The sequence below is a fragment of the Peromyscus leucopus genome, chromosome 5, assembly GCF_004664715.2.
Source record: "Peromyscus leucopus breed LL Stock chromosome 5, UCI_PerLeu_2.1, whole genome shotgun sequence".
Lineage (NCBI taxonomy): Eukaryota > Metazoa > Chordata > Mammalia > Rodentia > Cricetidae > Peromyscus > Peromyscus leucopus.
The window spans coordinates 73439491-73458491 of record NC_051067.1 but is presented as its reverse complement, the minus strand read 5'-3'; the positions used below and the strand labels follow the sequence as shown (position 1 = coordinate 73458491).

The 19001-nt window shown below is 44.9% G+C and overlaps 1 protein-coding gene and 1 pseudogene across 6 annotated transcripts in view; one reads left to right on the top strand and one right to left on the bottom strand.

Moving 5' to 3' along the window:
* Positions 1–2134: 2134 nt before the first annotated feature.
* The window catches only part of Arhgap21 (Rho GTPase activating protein 21), a 133463-nt gene continuing 116596 nt past the window's right edge, over positions 2135–19001 (top strand). For 3 of the 6 annotated variants that reach the window (XM_037206022.1, XM_037206021.1, XM_037206016.1), the window contains exons 1-2: positions 3382–3500; positions 4339–4783. In XM_037206022.1, the coding sequence (XP_037061917.1) occupies positions 4703–4783 (81 nt within the window). In that variant the 5' untranslated portion in view covers positions 3382–3500; positions 4339–4702. Of the gene's footprint in view, positions 2158–2390; positions 2471–3381; positions 3501–3768; positions 3945–4338; positions 4784–19001 lie in introns of those variants that run through there. The other 3 variants (XM_037206019.1, XM_037206017.1, XM_037206018.1) reach the window with 3 other exon arrangements.
* LOC114708620 lies at positions 17465–17583 on the bottom strand (annotated as a pseudogene).

Here is a 19001-nt window from a genome sequence, read left to right as displayed (position 1 = left end):
GGGTGTCTGTGCCCTTTTGTTATACAGAAGGAATCTAAATGGGAGACGAATCATTTATTCAGAGATTACTGTGTCTCACGTCTTCAGACAGGAAAAGACCCAACCCTTAACTGGCTAATGTGTTCCTAGTAAGTGTCAGTGAACGAGTGAAGTTCCATTGGAGAAACAAGATGAAGTCTTGCTTCACAGTAACTTAATGGTTTAATAGTTAATACACAATGATTTGGTACTTTAATTAATTAATTAATTAATTAATTATTTTGAGACAGGGTTTCTCTGCATAGCCCTGTTTGTCCTGGAACTAGCTCTGTAGACCAGGTTGGCCTCAAACTCACAGAGATCTGCCTGCCTCTGCCTCCCAAGTGCTGGAATTAAAGGCATGAGCCCCCATTGGCATACTTTAATATTTTAATAGCCAACATAATATTTTTATATTTTCAAAGTCCCTTTATAGCTGTGATTTCACTTGATGTTCTCAGCCCAACAAAAGTACTGTTATACTCACAGATTCTAGTGGAGGGACCAGAAGCGTGTTTCCCAGATTCTAGCCACACAGTCTTCTCCATCCAGCTTGTGGCTGATACATACAAGTCACACATGATGTAACTAACTTACAAAGTTATGAAAAGCATTCTCACATTTTTGAGACACCATGATCATACCTGTCCCAGGAATAGGATTAAATTGGTGCTTACAGACCACAAAAACTAGCACGTAGTAAGTTAATGTTAGCTAACGTGGTTATTATCATTGAAAAGGATGTTTGAGGTAGTATACAGCTGTATATAAAAGAATGGATTCTGGAACCAGACTCTCTGGGCTTGACTCCTGCCTCCATCACATAGCAATCTCATAAGATGTACATATAACTCTTAGAGTAGTACCTGCCAGGAGACAGCGAAGGAGACGGTGGCTGCTGTTGTTCCTCATTAGCTCTAGTACTTACGTACAAACAAGACTTTGCCTGTTACATGAAAAATGAAGAAGATAGATTATATTTTAAAAACACTTTATTTTTAATTGTGTGTGTGTGTGTGTGTGTGTGTGTGTGTGTGTGTGTGTGTGTGTGTGCAGTGAGTAGTAGACAGAGGTGTTGTGTTACAGATGAGTTAGCTGGAGTTACAGGTGAGCTGGCTGGTGTGGGTGCTAGGAACCAAACTCTGTTAACTGCTGAGCCATCCATCTCTCTGGCCCCTGGATATAATCTTGGTTCTCATATATTACTTCCTTTGACAGAAATATCGCATCTGTAGAGTATGTTCCTTTCCAGTATTTCCACAATGAATGTCATTTCCTTTCATGGCCAACCTTTTATTCTCTAGTACCAAATGGAAACCCTTTTCCCAAGCCAATGTTTTCAAAGATCTTCTGCAAAACTTCTGGGTATCTTCAGCTGTTAGGCACTCAGTTATGCCACGTCTGCACATCTGCACCTGTAAGTAGAGGATGTGAACTTTCGCCCATCTCCTCTTATTCTCTAAGCTCACTAGAGACAAACTGCTCGAATGTTATATTTTTATTCAGTTTTTGTTGATTTATCCAATAGCAGGGTGGAACTAGATCTGCTATAGAACAGTGGGGCTGCTACGGAGCAAATTACTGAGTAGTAGGATCTATTTTCTCCTTCTCTTTCCTTCCTTCTCTCCCTTTTTCATCCTTGGCTATTGGTTAACTATTTTGGTTAGAGCCTGTCAGACCTTGCATATCTCATGGCTACTGAAAATGATCTAGTTAATTTCTCTCCTCTAAGTGTGAGGGTTTGGTTGTAAATTCTTTCATTGTAAGGAACTATAAACTAAGGTTCAGGTTCTCCACCAGCTCCAGAGTGCTTTAAACCTGGAAAAGAAACAGGACCCTAGGCGGTGGGTGTGGAACGGGGAGGAGTCTTCAGAAGATAATTGTAGCCAAGAAGAAAAAGGTAACACACGTCCCACAGTGTCTTGTTTTTGTTCTGTTCTCTCAGGATGGTGGTGACAGTTGATCAGACACAAAAGCTGGCAGTCCTCTGCTGAAGTGAGGATCAAAATAACCCTCAACAGTATCAGCAGGAGGACAGCGATCGGGAGGAGGGGTGTGCATAAGAGGAGGAGAGGACGACGGTGACAAGGTGCCAAGCGCCACCGCCGCAGCTAGATGCTCCTCTAAGGATCAGAGCCGGTGAGCCACCTCCCGAGAAGGGGTGGGGGTGGGAAGGGGAGGTTGGAGGGGCGGGGCAGAGGGCCTGAGCCGGTAGCCTCTGATTGGCTCGCATTCTCTCGCAGCGTCTCCGGATTGGGCGGTTTGCAGCGGGAGATGTTGTGAGGCGCAACAGGGCGGAGCTAGCCTTTGGGGTCTGAGCGCAGGCCCGGGAGTAGGGTGTGCAGCCCCGGCCGCGGTGCAGGCGGCTGGCCCGCGGGGACGGGAGTGTGGGGGATAGCACAGCCGCCGCTCGGTTCCGCTAGCCGCGCCTAATCGCTCTGCCGCTCCGCAGGTTAAAAAAGAAAAAAAAAAAAGACAGCAACTCCAAAAAAATCTGAACGACATGTAGCCGCCACCACCGGGTCCCCGCTTACCGCAGGAAGCTACCTTGCAGTGGGGCGGGCGGGGACACTCCCTTATCTGGAAGCCCCACATCCCGTAGCCTCTAACCCCACCCGCTGCAGAAAAGGGGCCGCCGTCCCCCAAGACCTGTCCCCGCGGGTCGGGGACCCTCGGTCCCGCAGACAGCAGCAGCAGGGCTGCGCCAGCTCCCGGAGCGGCGCTCGGGAAGCGGCCGGGGTTGTGTGGCCGCCTTCGGGGTGCGGGGACGAGAGGGCTCACGGGTGTCCAGGTTTCGGGGGGCTTGGCGAGCACCACCCCTGTCCTGGCCCGTCTTCCTCCTCCAGCTTGGCTTCCCGGGCCGGGTGACTGCAGACCGAAAACTCCTCGCCCCCGAGCGTCCCCCGGGAGGGGAGGGGAAGGAGGTGGGGTGGGAGGAGGTGGATCCAGAAGGAAGGCGCGAGCAGTCCGCCCCCGGGAAGCAGCTCGCGCGCCCGCTGGCCCGGACACTCTTCGCGTTCGGCGATCGCGGGAGCCGGGGGGCCCCGGCCGGCCCGGCCAGGCGAGGGGAGAGTCCGGCGGCCGCCTCCCCGCCCCACGCCCTCCCGCGGCGCCGAGAGCCCGGGGCCGGCCGGGGCAGGTCGTGGCTGTGCCTGGGAGCGGACCTCTCTAGCCCGCGTCCTCCGTTGCGTGGCCGGCCGTCTTTCTCAGCGCCTGGGGCTGAGGCGCGGGCCCGCGGAGGCCGCGCCCGCGTGTGCGCAGCGAACGAGGCCGGGGCACAAAGGCGGGCGGCGGGCGCCGGGGTCCGGCGGGCCGCGGAGGAGGGGCGGCGCCTCATGAATATTAACCGAGCCGCGGCCTAGCGCGCCCCGCCGCGGGCCGAGCCGCCGAGCGGAGCCCTTGCTTACCCGCACGCGCCCGGGCCGCGCTTCCCGGGAGCCCGCGCCGGCGACCCGCCTCAGGAAGGGGCGGAGGAAATAGTGGTAGGTGGGTGGTTTGCTTTGCGCTTTGCCTTCTTCAGGTGGCCACCCGGGAGGGCGAGCCGGGGTCGAGGGTTGGGGGGAGCTGGGGGGTTGGGGGGTCTGCAGCGGCGAGCTGAGAGTTGCCGGGGCCGCGCGGCTCTCCCAAAGCATGCCCCGGGAGCTGGAGCGGGAGCGGCGCCGCGTCCCAGCCGCGGCCGCACGCCTCCCCACCCAGCCCCGCCGCGGGCCAAGGAAAACAGCCGCCTCCTCGGGGGCGCGGGCCGGGGCGCAGGGCAGGCTGCCACGGGCGGCCGGAGTCACCCGCGGCCCGGGCGGCCGCCGCAGACGCCGCCGAGCCCACGCCCGCCCGGGTCGGAGCTGGCTTTTTGTTTGTTTGTTGGGGGAGTTGGAGGGCGTCTGCGAGTCTAACCCCGGTGCGGTGCGGAGAAAAAACTTCACTTAAGAGTAGGTATCCGGGTGCTGCAGAATGCGCACACTGCCTCGGCACTGCCCAGGAAATGCAGCAATTAAAATGCACTTGAACCGGGAATTTTTTTTTTTTTTTTCTTGAAGGCTTCATAGCAGCCGGGCGTGTTTGACACAGCCACCCAGGGCAGTTCTGAGGTCTCGCTTGCTCATTCTCTTCCCCACGTTTAGGCTTTTTTTTTTTTTTTTTTTTTTTAAAAAAAAAACGTGTTGCATGCGAGGATTGTTTCTTTCCTTTGCGGGGTTCACCTTCGTGGACTGAGTAATCCTTCGGATTGTGGGAGAGGGGGAACTTGGTCTGGACTTGTGGGCAAGGCTAAAGATCGGCGCCTGGGGAAAGTTCACGTCCTTCATTAACTTCTCCCTGTTCTAGGAAGGATCTCCGAAAGCTGACGCCAGAGCAGCCCAACTAGGATTTTTCTCTGGCCTCGGAGTAACACCGCTTGGAAGTAGACCTCTTCTCGCTGCACTTGGCCTCCACCCGGCCTGCCAGGGAAACCTGTCGCCCCTATACTTTTAAGTCTGGAGACATGAAGAGGGCGAAGTCTGTTGACGAGGGCATTTGAAGGGGCTTCCTGCGAATCTTTCTTATCTCGCACGTTGTTTGACCAGTCCCTCCCTACCCTGCACCGGCCGCCCCAGAACCTGCTGTGGAATTGGTCCCCTTTTGGTGTGTTGTGGCGGCACCTCTCCAATGTGGACTCCAAAGGATTTGTCCCTTTACAGCGTGAAATGAAATGATGGCCACACATTGGACTGGTCTGCCTGAGGGAGATGGTGACAAACTCAAGGCCTGTGGGGCCGCCTCTGCCTGTGAGGTAAGCCAGCCAGCTGGGCGGTGGCTAATGTCCGTGGGCGTCCTGAGTGAGTGGGGTCCTTTACCGCTGGGCCTCACGAGGGGGCTTCGAGGGGGCGTTCAGCGGCTTGGTGGCAGCGTCCTGGTTGACCAGGAGGGAGGGGAAACCTGGCCTACTTTTGTTTCTAGCGACTTTAGTGATTTAATTGGGAGGAACGAGCCTCTCATGGCCACATACGTCTGGGTTACCCTTGGGGGCAGGGGCATCCTTCCATTCCTGAAGGCTGAGAAGCCTGAGAACAGACAGTGCAGCATCCATTTTTCCTCTCAGTGTTTTGGAGATCGAGCTGCTCGGGGGTGGCTTTATGTAACTCGTGTGTGTGTGTGTTACATCCCCAGTGGAGAGGGCAGATGGTGTGCTTTGCTGCACCTGGAAGCCAGTGTTTTTTTACTCGGGTGGGAGGGGATCCTAGCTAGTGGTGCCCAGAGCAGCTTTGGGTGGGAATCGAAGGAAGCCTTCCCACCGACAGTTTAGGCTCAGTCTTGGAAAGCGCCTGGAGTGTTGAAATTCTAACCTCCAAAAAATCTCCCAGCTTTGCTGTTCTTTTATTGATGTTCTCTGGGCCCTAAGACTGCTCCACAGTTCTGGAGGCTGCTCTGGGTGTCAGGTGGCTTGCACCACAGTTCAGAGAACGGTTAGCTGGGAAGAATGTACTCCAGGTTTCCTTTTTTTTTTTTTTAATTAACTAACAAACAGAATTTGTAGAAAATTTATCCATTTATGGCATCCACATGTCCTGTTGTCTTCTCCTGCCTTTTTATTCTCCTTGTATGTGAGTTGGTATATGTGGAGTTTATTTCTATATTGGAGCTATTGTGCTTTGTTTTTGTATAGTTTCTCTAATTTGATTGGTAAGGGCCCTGAACGTTGTTATTCTTTAAACTTTATCTTTGAGGTGCGTGTGTCTTTATTAAGATGTCAGCGATGACAATAATAATATCTCCAGTGAGCCCTCACTACCTCACTGTTTCCTTTGCTTCGTTTGTAAATTTTCACTTCTTGGTCTTTGGAACACGGCTAGTTCTAAGCATGTGAATTTGGGCTTTAGTCAGTTAAATTTTGGTCCATAAAGCATGCAGAAAACGTGCTTCAGACAGTTTATTTTGTGTGGGAATAGAAAGTTTGTGCAGAGGGGACATTCTGTGTGTTACCACACAGTTTATTGGTTGGAGCCTCAGGTTTACATCTAGAATAGGTATTCTACTTTTGGGTATCGGTAAACACCTGCTTGCAGGTAAAGCATGATTAAGTCTGACACCACAATCCTCTGATCCAGTAAACCATAATGACGCCTTTTGGAAGACCTACCTACAGCCTGGTGATTGCTTAATGGGTATTGTAGTTACGTAATGATATATGCTGTAGTCCGAAAGCCTTATTTGTCATTGTCTTGTGAACACTTTAATTAGCATATTGCTTGCATTATGTTTGCTAGCACTAACGTTTACTTGATAACATCCATATATGTGTGTGTTGTTGTTATTGTTTAAGAGTTGCTCTCAAACCAAGAATTTAGACACACCTTGTACTTGTCTATAAAGCATTGTGTACTTCCAGTTAGTTGCATACTGTCTTTTATTGACAGAAGCAGTATGTATGTGTGTATGCATATATACACACACGTATATATGTATATGCATATATGTGTGTATCTCTATATATATACATATGTATGGATATATGTATATATATATTTAAGAGCTTTGAAATTTGTTTTCATCTTGGCATTTTTTTTTTTTTTGCTTGTGTGGCTATATTGTTTCTAGTTGGGAATGAAGAAACAATGTCTGTATTTTGCTCATTTAAAGAGTACTTGAATTTGGTATTAAATTAATATGTTTTGGCTTTCTAAAGAATAGTCTTAGATTCTTTGTGCTTCAGGAAGCGTTTTCAGATTGGCAGGTGGGAAGTGAGGAGGAGCACTGTGACTATTGCCTGCAGTTAGCTGGGATGTGGGTTTCTCTCAAATGCTGCTTTCAGCTTGTGGATATTTCTGAATACTGGGAAGGGAGTTGCTATAGTTTGGTTTGATAAGTTTTTGTCATTGAACACCACACTCAACATTTGTTTTTAGTTTTACTGGGCATAGTCTATTCTGTAATACTGTCATTCTTCAATTAAAAAGAAAAAGGAACAAAAAGGAGAGGCAGTAGCTGTATTCCTGAATGTGTTTGAATAGTAAATTGATGTATATCTTTAACTAACCAGGAAACAAACACATATGTCTTGGTTGTAATGCTGTTTGCTAGTTGACCAAAATGCATAACTTTGTGAGACAGAAGAAACCAATTGGTAATTTAGTTGGAATTTCTTTCATGCCTTATCTAAGTAGCTCATTCCATGTTCTATGGATAAGGTCAGTTGCTTTGCTTACAACAGAAATTTCACGTTCCTATTAAATGATAGAATCCCCTTGGGTTGATAAGTATAATATTAATTTAGGCACCCTTCCTCAAGACTATTGGAAGACTGAAAAAGCAGATTACCAATTGCTCTCATGACTTAAAGAATTATGATAATTCAGAAAGTGTTTTGGACACAGTAAGGACAGTAGTAATTGTGTTCTTACTGTCTTACATGGACTTACTCTGTGCCTCTAAAATGTCTTTCTCCTTCCCTTCCCTCCCCCACCCCCGTCCGGTAGGGCCCTGCTGTGTAGCCCAGGCTGGCCTCCAACTCAAAGCAGTCACCCTCTGTCAGCCTTCCAAGTGGTGGGAAGAAAGGCTCGAGCCGCCAGGTGGGCTTTAAAGATGTGGTTTTTAGTGATGGTTTTAGTCACTCTGAGCTGTGGTGTGTGTGTGTGTGTGTGTGTGTGTGTGTGTGTGTGTGTGTGTGTGTGTAAAACTTGGGCTTGCTATTTTGTATTACATGGACTCCTTTAATTCTGTGATAAGATCATTTCCCTTACATATTACTTAGTTTTAGTATTCAAGGTTTAGCTTGCTGTTTTGTTAACTAGAGAACTGAACAGTTGCATTGATTTCCCCTTTCCTTCATTTTAAACACCAATTTCACCTTTTAGTCTGAAGCCCCGAGTATTCTATAGTAATGAAAATTTTAGCAACTTCATTATTAAAAACTTACTTGTTATTGTTAAGTTCATTAGTTCACTCTGTGTCTTGCCTTTTTTTTAACTTAGCCTGAGATTATTCTGTAACCGTGATGTATTTGTGGCTGATGAAAACTCTTTGCTCGTTGATAATGGAATAGTGTGTAAACACTATGATAGGGTGATTTTTCTGAGTAGGAAGTTGTGTGAAGTCTTGCTTCGGTTGTCTTTTATAATAGTGCTCATTTTCTTTTTGTCCCAGACTCCCTTGCTCCATCTCAGCCTCTTTCTGTCCTCCTCCCCCTCCTCCTCCTCTTTCTATAAGATTCTTTTACTGTCTGCCCGTTTCATACTGGATTAAGCCAGAGCCAGGCTCTTTCTAGTCTTATCCTCTGTTTTCATTCCCAGGCTTTATTTTATGGTTTCCTGGGACTTGATAATATCAGTGATTCTCAGTCTACCACTCCATCCCAGATTTTGTGGTTGTCTAATCCTAGACCCACATAAGCACTTTGTTTAGTTCTCGGCAGTGGTTCCGAAAACCCCACAAGCAATGCAGACTTGACAGTCTTAGCCCTGCCACCAGCCTTTCTGTCTGTCTGTCTGCTGTTTGCTGTCAGTGGGCCGAGCCACCGCCTGTGGACTGTCTCTGATCAAAACTAGGTGGGTCGTCTTGACTAGCTTCGTGCCTGGTATCTAAGTTCTGTCCCGTCTCCACTCCACATTGCTGCTGCCACTACCTGAGTTGAGGTCACCTCCTCTCTGAACCACAGAAACAGGTTTCTCCAGGAGCTTCCCAGTAGCCCAGCTGGTCTCTGTCTTCTTCCAGAGCTTAGTCTTAAGTGACTTCAGTAGTCAGGGTCACCTTTCTCCTTTCTCGGCTCTTTCTGTACTCCTATAGTTGAACTTGCGGGGTTGTGGGGCAGACAAGGCCTGTTTACCTTCACCTCCTCACAGGTGTCTCTCTCACCTTGCAGTCACTCTCCTCTGGCGTCCCCACGGCTGCCTTTATCTGATTTTCACTCAGACCTCCAGGCTTTCCTTTTCCATGAGTCCTAGGGAAGTCTGCCCCGAGTCTCCAAGACTGATTAGTTTGCCCCTAGTGCATTAGTCCAAAGCACACTGTACTTTATTGGGAACAAGTGCTTACAGCCCTGGCCATCTCGGTCTTCTTTGGACTGCAGCCGACATAAGAGCACAGCTCATGTTTATTTCCACAGTGTCAGACACGTAATAAAGGCCCAGTGTTTGTTGAATAGATGAATGAACACACTGGCAGGCTTTACATTTCATTGACTGGTCACTGAGATTCTAGTACACTGATGGTTATCTCGGTTACTCCACCTCACGGTTCCTTCCTTCATCGTCCTTAAAGTTTCTTCAACTTTCTGACCTATGTACATCTGAGGACTCAGTTTGACCCTCTACGTTTCCTCCTACATTTCATGGTTTTGACCCCAGGGTAGTCTCAAACTGGATGTCCTTGAATTTATGATCTGCCTGATTCCACTTCCCAACTTGGGGATTACAGGCATATGCCAGGAAGTCTGCTTTTCTCTGTTGTTTTTGTGTTTGAGACAAGATCTCACCATAGAGCCAGGGTGGTCTTGAATGTACCATCTTCTTGCCTCCGCCTCCCCAGTCTGGGATGACAGGTACCTGCCCCCACGTCAGGCCTCCCTTTATCTCTTGAATTCAGATGCCCACAGCCTCCTGACCTGAGTACTCAGAATCCATCTGCACTCGGAGAGTAGGCAGGCAACTCCAGAGCCAGACTGGAGCTTCTCTGCCTCCCGCTGCTCACCTTCTCCACTTGCTCCTTCTGGGCATGCTCATCACATGCCTCCTCTCTGCAGGGTCTGGAGTGATTGGTGTCTCTCTTTTAGTGCACACATGACATGTGTATTTGCGTGATTGGGGTCTCGGCTTCCTAAGCTGCTGTTTCTCTCCCTGCTGTAAGCAGAGCAGAGCGTTTACAAATCAAATCATGTCCTTTTTTTTCACTCAGATTCCTTTAATGGCCTTTCGTTTCCTTAAAAACTGAAGGACAGAGTTCTTTCAGTGACCTTCAGGGCTTTTCCCCTTTCGCCTTCCTGCCCTCACTTCCTGTTACTCTTTCTCTCATTTTCTACTGGCTTTCCCAGAGTTTTGCTCTTCGGCTGCCTCCAGCCTCCCATTCGCCGTCCCCGCCCTGCGGGCTATTCCCCTTCTCCTCACAGCTTGCTCTGGCTTGCTCTGGTCTCCCATTTGTGTGGACAGGCCGTTCTCTGGACGGAGCCCTGCCACCGACCCAGGTGAGTGGACACCTGCCCTCCACCTCCTGCCCACTGCCCCTTGGCTGGCGTTACTTATCCCCGCGTCACCCGTGTCTAGTGGGCGTGCCGAGCTAGATGATTTGACTCTTTTTTTTTTTTAGAGACATATAGAGAATAAAGGTTCCGAGTGCCGAGTGTGGCTGATGTGTTCATGTGCTCTTTGTGTTATAGTACATTTCTGAGATGACTGAAGACAAGGGAATTCCCACAGTGTGGTGGAGCTTGTTCTTAGGCAGGTTATATGGAAATACTGTGTGTGAACCATGGAGTAGGAAGTGCTTGTCCTTCAGGAGGCCTCCTCACTCCTTCAATTCCCTTCCATTTCCATCAAGATTACTGCTGAGATGGTTGAGTCATGTTTTTTTTTTTTTTTTCCTTTGTATCTTTCTTACCTTGGGGAAGTTGGTTACTAAGTTACAGTAACCAGGACGATTTGTAGTACAAATGAAGGAAATAATTCGCACCACTGGGTTTGGTGACAGACTAGTAGAAAGGTAGTTAGAGTGATGGGTGGTGAAATCGTACGAGAAGGTAATATACCAGGGGTTAGAGTGCTTTACCTAGCATGCATGTGGCTCTGGGTCTGAACCCCAGCACTTAAAAAAAAAAAGTAATATGCCTATATTTACGTTGTTTCCTTAGTGAAATGATTCTCTAGCATATGACCGACACTTATTGTCTATTTTTGTTTTTAATGTAACAACCATGCAAATTTAACAAGTGTTAATTTTGATGAGAGTATAGAGATGATAAGTTTTTATCCTTTTAAATTCCAAACTGCTGTTACATGTTACCAGTCTTGTGAAATTCTGATTTCTAGCAAACCCATACTCAAAGCAATACATGAACAGCCTTTCAGAGGCACATGCTTTGTTCTGGGAAGTCCTGGGATTGATTCTACCTAGTTATGGTATAAGACAACACCATTACTTAATTTTAAGTCTTCTTCCATATAAATAGATCCAAAGCCAGAATACCATTTTGCCAGAATCTCTGTGTTGAATTAGGAGTGGGGGTGAAGCCTGCCAGGATTGAGAGCAGTTCAGTAGCAGAAGCGCCTGTCACTTGGGGCATCCTGTGTGAGTCAGGATTTGAGTGCGTCAAGCAAGATCTTTCACTAGAGAAGAGCCATCAACAAAGAAAATTTCCCCATAAATTATTAGTATTCCTTAGCATTCATTTCTCTTAACACATTTGAAGTCTGTTGTGCTTTGATTTCATGGTTTTAATCTGAGCAGCTATGGGTCAGGTAATCTACAACAAAGGTAATGCTCTCTCTCTTTTGTTCTTTGCGCTGTGGAGAGCTTTGTCGTCTTGTTATATTAACAGTATGCTCGCTGAGTTAAGGATGGGCAGCGCTAGTGTTGATAGATGCACAGATGCTGTTCCTGAATGCAGCTATTTTCTGTTACAGAAGGACCATATGGTAGGCACTTGTTTTTCTTTCTGGTTGATGTGATTAGATTACTAAAATGAAAGGTTACTGTAGTTAAAGATGGTCCCAGTAGTTATCTGCTTTTAATTGACCTTAAGGAATTAAATGTGTGAACTATTATAAAATAGCCTTCTGTATAGTCTCTGGAGGAGAAAGACTGTGTGTAAGTTACTTTTCTAGTTTCGGCAATGAAACACCTGACATGAAATAGCCTCAGGAAGGACAGGTTTATTTTGGCTTAGAGTTCACCAGGATCTAGTCCGTCGTGGGAGGAGCAGCATTGTGCAGAAGGGAGAAGGTGCTGGCCACGCTGTATCTGCAGACAGGAGCTCAGGCTGATGACTGCCAGTGCTCAGCTGGTCTCTCAGTTTTAGCCTCTCTAGGACTCCAGCTCATGGAGTGGTTACACCTGTAGTCAGTCCTTCCTCAATTAAGTTTTCGGGGAACATCCTCATGAACATACCCAGGGGTGTGTTTCCATGGTGATTCTAAATCCAGTCAAGTTGGCCATGGAGACACAAGAGCTCCATTTTGGATTATTTTTATGAAAATAATTTTACAGGTTGAAGTAGTCAAACTACAAACCATAGTTTCATCAAACTGAGTACTATACAAAATAGTTTATTTCACAATGAAATAATGGAAGACAGCATTCTGTGCTATTAAAGTAGTCTGAAAGTAGGCTTGAAAGACGGCTCTGGGGTAAAGGCACTTGCCATGTGAGCCTGGCAGCCTGAACCCAAAGCCTGTAGCCCATGGTGGAAGGAGAAAACTGATTCTCCAGGGTGGTTTTCTTACCTCCACATGTGTACCATGGCATGTGCACACCTCCATCACTCTCTGTCTCTGTCTCTGTCTGTCTCTCTCTCCCTCCCCCCTTCTCTCTCTCTCTCTCTCTCTCTCTCTCTCTCTCTCTCTCTCTCTCTCTCACACACACACACACACACACACACACACACACACACACGCACACACACACACTGTAAATTTTTTACAAATCAGAGAGAAATGGATATACTGTACTGTAGCTTTAAACACTTCACGAGATAGAGTTTTGTTTTTTAGTTAATATAAAAAATTCCATTCTCTTAAGTGAGGATTAAAAGAATAAGGCCTAAAACTTAAACTCAGTATTTCTGAATATTTATCTATTTATGGGAACATAGTTAGACAGACCAGAGCAAACTGTCGTCCCTTACTATAAAGAAGGCTAAGTTAAGGACTTTTATTTACTTTCACGTATCTGGCTGCTCCCCGGCCTTCTGTTTGCTGTTGGGTATGTTTGCATTCTGGCTTGGTCACTTACTGCCTTTTGCCCTGTTGCTTATCTCAGCCCTGGATGGACATCTGGTGCAGCTGTGGGTCCGTGCCAGGCATTCTCTGTCCTTCTTACAACCTAATGAGCACACGGTGTCTTGACTTCCTGGCCTTCTTTTCTCTGCATTCATTACTAACATAGCTTATGAGGACTTACATTCTTAATAACATGTTGATTATTTGATATCAGATGGGTTTAGTACATTTGGAAGTTTCTTCTGGATATCATTGAACTTGTATGATCTTGGACTTATAGGCACTTTAAAAAGTATCTTCAGGAAAAGTGTTTGGATATACCAGTATCTCCTGGTATGTCAGGGTTCTGTATTGAAAATAATCTCTGTGAGCTTGATTTGTGAGGCCTGCTTTCTGGCCTCTAAATATTGGCTTCTGGAAGTAATAGGGATTGGTATGTGAGGTGAGGGAAGGAAATGCTTGGGGCACTCATTTTTAAATGGATCTTTATTAAAAAGCTTTTAGGACATTGCTTTTTACTTCATTCATCCATTCATTCATGCTTCTCAACAGGTTTGAAAACAGGAAAATAGAGACAGGAAAATAAAAAGCCTAGAATTGTCTCCAGGTGTACGTGTTTGCAAGTTCTGGTGAGCATTGCTGAAGTTATGGGCTGAGCTCCTGTCCTGGATTTCTTCCTTGACATTCCAGTTTGTTCTTTAATCCTTGAAGTGAGAGAAACCCAGGAAGGAAACAAAGGCAGGAACCCCTGAGGTACTGGAGACGTCTGAGAGGCCTATCATTTTCTAGAACATTCTCTCTTCCAGTGCCAGCAGTTTCTTACAGGGTTACTTCCACTGTGGAGCATGGGCCACAACTTTGATGTAGCGAAGTAGAGTGCAACATGATTAGAAACTTGTTTTCGCTTTTTTAATTTTAAAAATTTCATATTTTGCACTATATATTTTTTAGAAAATCATTTCATAATATATCATAGGCATATGTCTTTGTCCATAGGTTTTATGGGTGCACCATACCCATATTGTATATGGAGGACAAGAAACCTAAACATTATAGGCCAGAGGGAATTTCCAAGTCTGTAATGTAGAACTACGTATGATTCACCTCATTTCTGTGTCTGTGAAGGTAGAACTAGGCGATCCTAGGTAGATAGGCCCATTTTAATAGAAGTTTCCAGAAATTAAATGTATTTTCTTGACAGAGGTAGGACAACCTTCAGTTAGAGATGTTCTAGTGGCCACTTCTGCCTTGGCGGATTTTCAGTCAGGTGCCTTGGGGTGATCATTTGAGTAACTTTTTGAACTATAGATTTCTAGTCTATAATCACTAATGTAATGAATAGAAAACCCTGGAATTCACCCAAACCTTTAACTATTGAATGGGTTTGTGGTATATCAATGATCATCCCAGTTTGAGAACAGCATAACTCTAGATCATATTCACTGACCTTTCCAGGAAGATTCAAGCGGCCATAAACTTAGTTAACTATCTGCAAGATTGAAAGCGTATTGTAGCCCCTTCTTTGGCAGTCAAGCATTATGTCCATGTTGCTGCTCTCCTGAAGTGATATCTTAGACACAGGAAGCTGTCAGGAGAGCCAGGCATGGTGGTGCACATCTCTAGATGCAGTTTTGCTAGCTTGGAAGCTGAGGCATGTGTATAAGTTGAACCCAGGGGCTCAGGGCAGCAAAACAAAACGCATTTTAAAATTCAACAGGTGTAAGTGATAGCTAGTGTACTCTTGAAAAATATCTGCTGTCCCTTAATTAAATGAAACATTTTAAAGTGGTGGAATTCTGCTTCTTGGCTCAGTGCAGCTACAACTGTTAGGTTTTTTTTCTTTATTATAAAAGTAATTTATTTGGTTTCATTTGCACAAGACTGTACTTAGAAATAAATTGTAAGCAGTTGTTTTTACTAGTTTTTTAGCAAGAACAGAAAAAGTTACAGTGGAAGGATATATATGCACACCCACATGCACACATTACACATGCATGCACATACACACACAGCTCTGTCCCTGCGTATACATTGAGTACACATTGTGAGTGACAGAAATCATTACAACATAAATCTTCGATAATGAAGTGTTCATTAGTGAGATAATGTCCCCTGTAAATCCGTCCCCATTTCCCTCCAGCCAGCAGCTCTTCTGATTCTGTCCTTTGAGTCAGTCTGGTCTTTCAGTCTGACTCACAGTGGCCGCCATTGGATAATATGATGCAAACACAATGCAAACTAATTGCAGTGTCCAGTTGCAGTTCTGAAAAAGAAGTGGGGTTTCTTGAAGACAGCGAATGTGAAGGAGAAGGCGCACAGCCACTGACAAAGAGGCTCTGGCAGAGTGAGACCCGTTCCCAAATGGAGAAAATGTAATCAGGGTTGATAGGCATCTCAAAGGAGAGCAGTGGAGAGCATGTTTAAGGATTAAGAGCTTTTGAGAAATTGATGTCTTTGACTGTGATTGCATCTAGGAGGGTGCAGCTCTTCTCAGAGGCAAAGTTTAGCTTAGACTCAGTCTTTCAGCAGCTCTGTTTGCCAAGAGACAATAAAAAGCAGGTATGAATATATTGATGGATGGATGGAAGTAGTGAACAAATTTCTCTTACCACTGAGAATTAATAGAAAACCCTAGCTTTTCTGGTTGACTTTTAAAGGAAGCTGTTTAAAAAAAGGTGCTCAGGGGCCGGGCGGTGGTGGCGCACGCCTTTAATCCCAGCACTCGGGAGGCAGAGGCAGGCGGATCTCTGTGAGTTCGAGGCCAGCCTGGTCTCCAAAGCGAGTTCCAGGAAAGGCGCAAGGCTACACAGAGAAACCCTGTCTCGAAAAAAAAAAAAAAAAAAAGGTGCTCAGGGATAGCCTCATACAAGGTTGTGGTTCTTAGATGCCCAAGTAGTTCAGAATTGTGACTGTTTTAGCTGCTACCATTTGTGACTCTCACAGGTCTTTGCTGCTTAGAGTCCCAGTGATGCCTTAGCCAGGAGGTCAGGTGATTAAGACCAAGACTGATAGGCACAATTAGGTTATAAGTTCCGTGAGAGTCTTCCTTAGGATATATGACTCAAACTGTCTCTAGGTGATGATATTAACAGACCCATAGTTGGTGGCTACCAGAAATGTGTCTGCTCTAGGCATGTAGAATACAGATTCTCCCCAGCTCAGGGAGAACCTAAGAATCATTTGTTTCTGTTTGGCCTTTGATTGCCGCTGTCACTCTTGACAGTCTTTGGCCTCTGTAATCATCATTTCTAATTTTGACTTTTAAGCAGATTATTCGAATGATATGTTTAGATTAACCAATATTTTGAGAAGAAGGTAGACAGTTATTTAATGGCCTATAATATGTGTGCCCATTTGGAGAGCGCAGTGATTCCTCCAAACAGGGCTTAGAAAGTGCATGCCCCACGCTGTGCTGAAGTGTTAGGCAAGCATTGACAGGAAAATGGTATGTCTTTCCTAGCTGGCTCTTAATTGACCGTAGACTAAATAGAACTCTTAGTCTCTTAATAGGATTTGAACTTTGAAGTTATTTTGTATATTAACTAAGAGGGATAGAGTACTAATTTTATGAATAAAATAGAGGTCATTGTTCAGAGCCTATATAGATAATAAAAAAGAGAATTTCATTAATTAATTTATGTCAATGAATTTGGCAAATGAAATGGTCACATTCCTTAAGAAGGACAAATTACTGAAACGGACACAAGGAGAAATTAAGGAATCTTCACAGTGCCATGTGTTAGAGCAATTGCATGTGGAATCATAAGGCTTTGCAAATAAAAGGTTCTAATCCATTTGGTACATTGGTATATTTAAGGCATATATCTATATACCTATATATGTCTTATATATTAAACGTCATATTTAAGAAAGAAAAGATCCTATAAACCAATTTTTTACAAACTCAAAAAACAGGTAGAGAGAACTTTTCTGATCTCCATTTTTGTGAGGCCATTGTATGCCTTCCAGATACAAATGTAAGAAAAGGAGTTTGTATTAACAACTGTCATGTTTAAATGAATTTAAGAATATTAGCAAATCAGATCTAGGAATGAAATGAAAAGGGCAATATACCGTGAAAAGGATAACATGCCACAAGTCAGTTTGAGTTATTCTAGAAATGAAAGTTTGTCAAAAATGAATTAGTAACAAAACGAGAGAGTTCATATGATCATCTCAGAAGATGCAAAGTATTTTGACAATGTAAGTCAGAAAACTGGCACTATAATGAAACTTGCTGAATTTGATGAAGAGCATCTATCTATAAGAAAAACAGCTGTCATACTTTGTAGTCATGAGTGTTTACATTCAGGGTAGCACTGCAGACCTACCTAGTGTGTAAGTCAACAGAGGAACTAGAAGGAAGGAAGAAGAGAGGAATAAATCACTTCTCAGATAGAATGTGTCTATACACATTGAAAACTATAAGGGATGCACCCCAAACGCCTACTAGAACCAGCTAGTAACAGTTGCAAACTTAGGGATGCAAAGAGGCTGTGTGGTAGACTTTCTTTCTTTTTTTTTTTCTTTAATTTTTATTAATTTTTCTAAGCCTACAGCACCTGGTATTTCCAGGCAGTCTCCCATCCAATTACTAACCAGGCCTGACCCTGCTTAGCTTCTGAGAGCAGATGAGATTGGGCGCGTTCAGGGTGGTATGGCCGTAGACCTTTTTTTTTTTTTTTAAATAGAAACACTTTTAATTAATTTGAGTATCTTTTAAATGGATCTGTTTAAGCTTACCAAAATAAAAGAAAGTTGGCATGGTGTAAACAAAACAAAACAAAACACCCTTATTGGTAAAGGCTGGAAATCTGTGGGATATTTTTGGTCAGGAAATGGCTGTGTGACCCACTCCACATATTAAATTGAAATTAGTTATTCAGTTAAGATCCCAGTGTCTAACTGAAGCTTCATTCCCATAGGTTAGTGGTTCGGGTCTTCCTGGGAGGTGATCCTAGCATCAGTCACCAGGGGAGATGCAGGTCCTCAGACACAGGTATGGAGAGGCCTTTAGGTGGCTTCTTTCCCTGGCTCTGGATTACAGGGGTCTGAGTGGTTTCTGGTAAGTGGGGGTGAAGAGTGCACCGCCACACAGGGAAGTGGGGAGCCTGGCCGGTGGCGTGTAACACGAATTGCTAAATGGTCTTACAATAAAAAACCCAGAGCCAGATACTGGTGTAAATGCTAAAAGATCAGCGAGACAAAGGAAGAGACCACTGCTACCTCTTACCTCTAAAACTCCTCAGCCTGAAAAGGCTTTAGCCAATAGGCCTCTAGCTGAATGAGCTTCCTCAGCCAAAAAGGCTTCTAGTTCCTGTCTCCTCAGGCCTTGTTAGGCTTTATTTCTATATGCTAACAACAACTGGAAAATGAGACTTAGAAGTGAGCTTTATTTTAATGTTTGAAGGGGAACTAGACTGAGAGTTAGCTACAAACTGCTCCGTTAGATTCCATTTCGTTACAGTTAGAATTCTAGCAAAAGGTTGTTTGCTTGTTTTTTGAGACAGGGTCTCTCTCCATAGCCCTGTCTGTTCCGGCACTCACTCTGTAGACCAGGCTGGCCTCTAACTCATAGAGATCCACCTGTCTCTGCTGGGACTATAAGTGTGTTTTACTACACCTGGCTTTTAAAAAGAGAACTAAATAAGTATGTGGGAATGCAAAGGACAAACAGTTACTAAAGCTATACTGAAAAAAAAAAAAATACCAAGTTGGAGGGCGCACAGTATCATGTTGACTGAAAGCCGTGGAAATCAAGACAGTGTAGAATCAATATAATCTTGATGTATGCAAGAATGAAAGAGAGTTGGGAGACCTATTTGTCCATCCATCCAAATGCAGTGGGGAAAGGATAGTGTTTTCAACAAGTGGAAATACATACAGAAAAAAAAAGAGTATCATTTTTTATGTCTCATTGGACAGAAAAGTTAATATATTGATCACTGATGTGAACATAAAAGCAGATTATAAAGCTCCAGTAAAGCAATAGAACTGGCAAAGATTCTGGGAAATGACAAAAGTGTTAGCTAGAAGAGAATAATAGTGACTATTTCTACTTTATCAAAATTTAAAACTTCTGTCCTT